At 43.7% G+C, this 6,840-nt stretch overlaps 1 protein-coding gene across 1 annotated transcript; it reads right to left on the bottom strand.

Moving 5' to 3' along the window:
- Window positions 1-426: 426 nt before the first annotated feature.
- LOC121191850 (NLR family CARD domain-containing protein 3-like) lies at window positions 427-2,202 on the bottom strand (the record flags this gene model as incomplete). The annotated part of the gene is made up of 1 exon (XM_041053303.1): window positions 427-2,202. A coding segment is annotated over one exon (1,776 nt), but the record flags the coding sequence as incomplete, so codon positions are not given.
- Between the last annotated feature and the right edge of the window lie 4,638 nt (window positions 2,203-6,840).

Genomic DNA, 6,840 nt, shown 5'->3' on the forward strand with positions numbered 1-6,840 from the left:
AATCAGTAATAAACAGACAATCAAGGCAGTAAGTATTTGGACAGTCTTTTGCTCTTCAGGCTCTCAGCACATTCACTTTGAAATATAATAATGGACACTACAGTCAATGACTGCAAAGGATTTACACTAATATGTTTGATAAGTTTGTTTCACTTCATGTGTATTTGTCCAATTACTTTTGAACCACTAAAAGGGCTGAATCTCCCACACAGTTCTTTCTATACTGATGTCAACCTGCTCAAATTAAAGCTGAGACTTGGATCTTTAATGTAGGATCCATTATTTTAATTCAGATTCAATGTGATGAAGCTCAGAGCTCAGAGATGATGATAAGGGATTAAAGAAGAGAGGAATTTATTTTCCCTCCTGCTGAATAAAATATCAGAGCCTTTATATAATGATGAATAAATCCAACTATCTCTACACTTACAGAGCTTTGTTAGAGGCTTTGACAACTGGCAGCAGCTTCAGAAGAGCCTCCTCTGAAGCAGAGTATTTCTTCAGGTCAAACACGTCCAGATCTTTTTCTGATGACAGTAAGATGAAGACCAGAGCTGACCACTGAGCAGGAGACAGTTTATCTGTGGAGACACGTCCTGAACTCAGGGACTGTTGGATCTGCTCCACTAGAGAACGATCATTCAGTTCATTCAGACAGTGGAACAGGTTGATGCTTTGCTCTGCAGAGGGAGTCTCTTCAATCTTCTTCTTGATGTACTGGACTGTTTGCTGATTGGTCTGTGAGCCACTTCCTGTCTGTGTCAGCAGACCTCGTAGGAGAGTCTGATTGGTCTGCAGTGAAAGACCCAGGAGGAAGCGAAGGAACAAGTCCAGGTGTCCATTTGGACTCTGTAAGGCCTTGTCCACAGCCCTCTGGTAGAGCTGTGTTGGATCAGGTTTGTCTCTGGACAGTTTAGACCAGTTGGAGGTTGATTGTTCTTCTGACAGCAGATTGACTCCAGACTTGATGAAGGTCAGATGGACATGAAGAGCAGCCAGAAACTCCTGAAGACTCAGATGGACGAAGCAGAACACCTTGTCCTGGTACAGTCCTCTCTCCTCTTTAAAGACCTGTGTGAACACTCCTGAGTACACTGAGGCTGCTCTGATATCGATGCCACACTCTGTCAGGTCTGATTCATAGAAGATCAGGTTTCCTTTCTGCAGCTGCTCAAAAGCCAGTTTTCCCAGAGACTCAATCATCTTCCTGGTCTCTGGACTCCAGTGTGGATCTGTCTCAGCTCCTCCATCATACTTAACGTTCTTCAGTTTGGACTGAACCACCAGGAAGTGGATGTACATCTCAGTCAGGGTCTTGGGCAGCCCTCCTCCCTCTCTGGCTTCCAACACATCCTCCAGAACTGTAGCAGTGATCCAGCAGAAGACCGGGATGTGGCACATGATGTGGAGGCTTCGTGAAGTCTTGATGTGGGAGATGATCCTTCTGACCTGCTCCTCCTCTCTGAACCTCTTCCTGAAGTACTCCTCCTTCTGTGGGTCAGTGAACCCTCTGACCTCTGTCACCATGTCAACACAGTCAGGGGGGATCTGATTGGCTGCTGCAGGTCGTGTGGTTATCCAGAGGTGAGCAGAGGGAAGCAGTTTCCCCCTGATGAGGTTTGTCAGCAGCACATCCACTGAGGTGGACTCTGTAACATCAGTCAGGATCTCAGTGTTGTGGAAGTCCAGAGGAAGTCGACACTCATCCAGACCGTCAAAGATGAACAGAACCTGGACCTCTTCAAACCTGCAGAGTCCTGCTTCTTTGGTTTCAGGAAAGAAGTGATGAACAAGTTCCACCAAGCTGAACTTTTTCTCTTTCAGCACATTCAGCTCTCTGAACGTGAATGGAAATGTGAAGTGTATGTCCTGGTTGGCTTTGTCTTCAGCCCAGTCCAGAGTCAACTTCTGTGTTAAGACTGTTTTCCCAATGCCAGCCACTCCCTTTGTCATCACTGTTCTGATTGGTCCATCTCTTCCAGGTGAGGCTTTAAAGATGTCTTCTTGCCTGATGCTTGTTTCTGGTCTGGCTGGTTTCCTGGATGCTGTTTCAATCAGTCTGACCTCATGTTCATCATTGACCTCTCCAGTCCCTCCCTCTGTGATGTAGAGCTCTGTGTAGATCTGATTCAGAAGGGTTGGGTTTCCTGCTTTAGAGATCCCCTCAAACACACACTGGAACTTCTTCTTCAGAGCAGATTTAAGTTTACGTTGACAAACTGCAGCAACATGTCCTAAATGAACAAACAAGAAAAAAACATCAATGACTGATTCATAAAGAAAACATGACATGTTCATCCTATCCTAAAGAACATACATGAACATATTTCCATCCATGTCTTGAGACGTTAGTAAATGTCCCATTTGTCCATCATGTTGAATCTTTAGAGAAATCCTCTTACTGCTGTGCAGACAGTCAGCCAGCTCCTCCTGCTTCATTCTCCTCAGGAAGTTCACTGTGATCTTCACAAAAGCCTCTCTGCTGCTCCTCCTCTGCTCTTCGTCCTCAGCATCCAACACCTCCTCATCCTCCCTCTGACTTTCTAAGCATTCTGGGTAATCTAGACTCACAGCCTTCTGGATCTTCTTCAGCTCCTTCTTCACAAAAGTGACAATGTTCTCCTCCAGCAGCTGGAACAGAAAACTATATGAATGACACAATCAAAGTAAAACCATGGAGCCAAACATCAGATCCATGTTGAACACACTGACAATCCACTGCTCTAAAAAGTGCAGCATGGAGATTATTGTCAACACAACAGATGTCAAAGTAGTTGTTGTCCATGTACAGACCATAAATATGGAGTCCAGGTGTGTTTGATGCTGCTGGGCAGACTGAGCACTGGGAACCTCTGAGCTCTCCTGGTCCACTCTGTGGAGGAATCATGAAGAATTAGCTCACATTATGTTTGCAGCATCTGTGAGCATTTTATGCTTTGTACACAAACAATAGCTGCTTTTATGTTCTGTGGTGACTGTCCTGATTAAAGCAAACACTACTGTGCTGTGACATTCTCAATGAGAGGAAACAAGCAATCAGTTCTGTACCTCATGACCTAGAGTCATCACAACAACTCCACCTTTTAAATGATGAGTTTTAAGGACTCACACTGGGTTTGACAGAAGTCTCACCTCTGCTACAGGACACTAACACAAACACTGGAACTGGATAGGTGCTGAGTTACAGGGGGTTTTAGTTCTGATCTGAATAACACATATAAGAACATAAGAAGTGCTTTCCTTGAAAACAGAAACATCAACTTTGCCACTAAAGCCTGTGTTTCAGCCTGATCATGTTCATGTACTGTGTCATTCATGAAGCCTGGAGATAAAACACAATCACTTCATCTTTCATAGAAGACCAGTTATACGGGGCAGCTGTCTGATACATTTTAAACTCAGCTGCAGCTCACTTCTTTGCAGCAGAGGGAGGCTGTCCTTTGAAATTAATGAGGCGACCCATTGAATTGTCACTCTTCATGGACACAAAGCTGGGCTGAGGTCCAGGGAAGTCTGGTCTCTGATGGATCCTGGCGGACACAGAGATTAGGACCATCAGGGACAAGGGGACAGGGACAATATAACTATTATTCATACAGTGTTCTCATAATAAAGAAGAAAACATGTAGTCAGTTGCAGCTCACTTCTTTGCAGCAGAGGGAGGCTGTCCTTTGAAATTCATGGGGTGACCCTTTGACCTGTCACTCTTCAGGGACACACAGCTGGGCTCAGGTCCATGTTCAGGTCCAGGTCCAGCAGAGTCTGGTGTGTGCTGCTGCTCTGGCCTTCAACACAACACACACAGAGCTTTGAGTGTGAATAATGATGGTGCAGTGATGTGAGTGCTGAGCTCTGACATGGAGAAGAGTCATGGACAGTTAGAGATCCTCATCTCACCTCTGAGATTTGGTCTGGATCTCATGGTCCCCACACAGACTGCTTTTAGGGGGAGGGGCTCCCTCCTCTCTGTCCTCACACTGATTCATGATGCTGAATTCACATCCACATCAGCTCACACACACTTTCTACCTTCATCTGGAGAGAAAACACAAATCATTCATCTGCACATCAACTGAAATCATCCTCAGGTTCAGGTTCATGTTACTTTATTTGTCCCTGTTGGTAGATTTGTTTTGCAGTCAGATGATCAGATGACGACATCCTTTTGACACATATACACAGAACACAAAGAAATGTAAGACAAAACCAACACAGCTGACTATAAACATGATGATAAAAGTAAAAGTGCTCATGGCTCCACCAATCAGGATCCAAGAGAGAGAAGGGTCAATAAAGAATAACTCTGATGTACATCCACCTCCTGGTGGTTCAGTCCAATGTAAAATAATAAAAACATTTAGTTTAAAAGAAGCTGAAAAAGAGAAAGAAGTTAAAAACCCAATAAAAAATATTTAAACCTACATTATAAATAAATATGAAATAAATCCATAAATAACTAAGTATGTGCAATGTATCACTGCAGCTTGTTCAACTCTGTGACAGCAGCAGGAACAAAGCTGTTTTTATATCACTGGGTTTTACATCTTGGGACGATAAACCTCTGCCCAGAGGGAAGAAGCTGAAAGTGGCAGTGAAAAGGGTGGAGTCATCATTTAAAATGGATGTAGCTGTCCTCTGTACAGGGACGCTGGGCTCGGCTGGGACTCACCAAGCAGACGACTAGACCACTTAACTATTTGGTTTGAGGACTTCCTCTGTTTTAAAGTTGTCTGACTGAACCATGACACTAAAGAAAATAATAAAATGGATTCTATAAAAGAGAGGGAACATGCTCATTATGGTTCAGTCAATGTGAAAATGTACAAGTTTCCTTAAACAGTGTAAACGTTTCTGAGCCTTTTTACAAACCACTTCACAATTTTCTTCAAATGTCAATTTGCTGTCAATGATAGTCCCAAGATATTTGTAAGACTGCACATACTCAATGGTCTGACCTTTAATTACAGTGACTTGGTGCCTGTGGGGTTTCCTCCTAAAATCAATGAGCATATCTTTGGTTGTAGTAGCATTTAGCTGCAGGTAGGATTCCTCACACCACTGAACTAAATCATCAATGACTGGTCCATGGCTGCTCTCACCGTCCTGGAGGAGACTAACAATAACTGAGTCATCAGCACTTTGATGCTTCTGCTGTCATGTCTGCTCTGACACATGTTTGTGTATAAAATGAACAATAGTGGTGACAACACACACCCTTGAGGAGAAACAGTGGAAGAACACCTTTGGTCAGACAATGTCCTGTTGACCCTCACTCTCTGTGTCCTGTTGGTTAAAACATCCAGAATCCAACCCACCAGATTATTATTTAAATCAAACTGTTGTAGGAGCCTTTCAATTCAAATGTGAGGTTGGATTGTATTAAAAGCAGAAGACAAGTCCTCAAATAAAAGCCTGGTGTGTGTCCCATTAAAATCCAGAAGTTTAAAAAGCATGTTGAGCAGAGTCACTGTAGCATCCTCCTCTCCTCTGTGAGGCCTGTATGCAAACTGCAGAGGATCCAGTGCATGTTCAGTTTGCTTCAGGACCTCAGATCTGACCAGTTTCTCAATGGTTTTCATTCAAATTGAGGTTTGTTTGCTGTCATCTTGTTTTCCAGCTCTGATTTGTAATCCTGCTTCGACTGATTTGGTAATTCATGGTTTTTTGTTGGGAAATATTTGAACATGCTTACAGGGAATGGTCATATCCCTGCAAAAGACCATGTATGAGCATGTTATGTCTCCCTCTTTAAAACTGTTTTATATGTGGGCAGCAAATGCACACAGCTGTGATCAGAGGAGCTCAAAGGAGGGAGAGGAAGAGATTTATAGGCCCCCTGTATCGACCCACAGCACAGGTCCAGTGTCTTTTTCCGCCTGGTTGGACAGGAGACAGGAGTCCTGTAGAACTATCAGCTGCTCCTCCACTGATTGACTCTTCTTTCCTCTTTCATATCTTTCACACATGATTCAGAGACGACCATTTCCATTCACTGACACACAGATGGACTGAGATCCACTGATTTTATCTGCAGTCTGCAGTGTTTCTGTAGAAAATGACTTGATGAAACAAGCTGCAGGTGATTATTCCACACAAAACAACTGAGACTCAGTTCATTTTTCCTAAATATTATTCCAGGGGCCTGTTAAGTTGGGGCCCCTGGCACTTTCCTGCCTTTTCTAATAGTAAAGTCTGAACTATATGAAGCAGCAACAACAAACCAAAACCAAACCAAACAGCAGAGACACAGATAGACATCAATAAAAACAGCAAATATGTCCTGACAGACAGTTTTTCTGTTTGTACTGTGACCAGCCACAGAGATATAATCACCTATCAGAGCCACTGAGATGCTTTATTGTGAAAGTATTTATGGATTTGGGTCTTTATCATCTAATTCATCAGGTAGAGTTTGTCCTGATAGGACCAGGAGGCCTCTGACTCTGTGGATGGAGTGTTAACTGTCTCTCTGAAAATCACATAGAGTCTGAAAAACCCTGTCAGTCCCTCTGAGCTCAGTCCCGTAGAGTTCATCTAATGACAGAGAAAGTCAGAGCTGTTCTCCAGCCGCTGTCCGGCCGAGCTCAGACCGCATTTAGCGGCTCAGACTGCGGGAGAGCAGCGGCTCAGGTCCGCCTCCTCCACAGGCTGATTCAGGCAGGAAAAGCTGCCTTCAGTCAGCAGTAAGTGGAGCCACAGACTAACAAAGGCTCCGTGTTCAGCTACTGACCATCAGCTCACTCTGCTTCTACTCTGACTCCACCGCTTCTACTGCAAATATCCACACATAGCGGATAAAAAAAAAAACAAAAACAAAAAAAACAAAATAGAACACTACAA

The sequence above is a fragment of the Toxotes jaculatrix genome, chromosome 13 (assembly GCF_017976425.1).
Source record: "Toxotes jaculatrix isolate fToxJac2 chromosome 13, fToxJac2.pri, whole genome shotgun sequence".
Classification (NCBI taxonomy): domain Eukaryota; kingdom Metazoa; phylum Chordata; class Actinopteri; family Toxotidae; genus Toxotes; species Toxotes jaculatrix.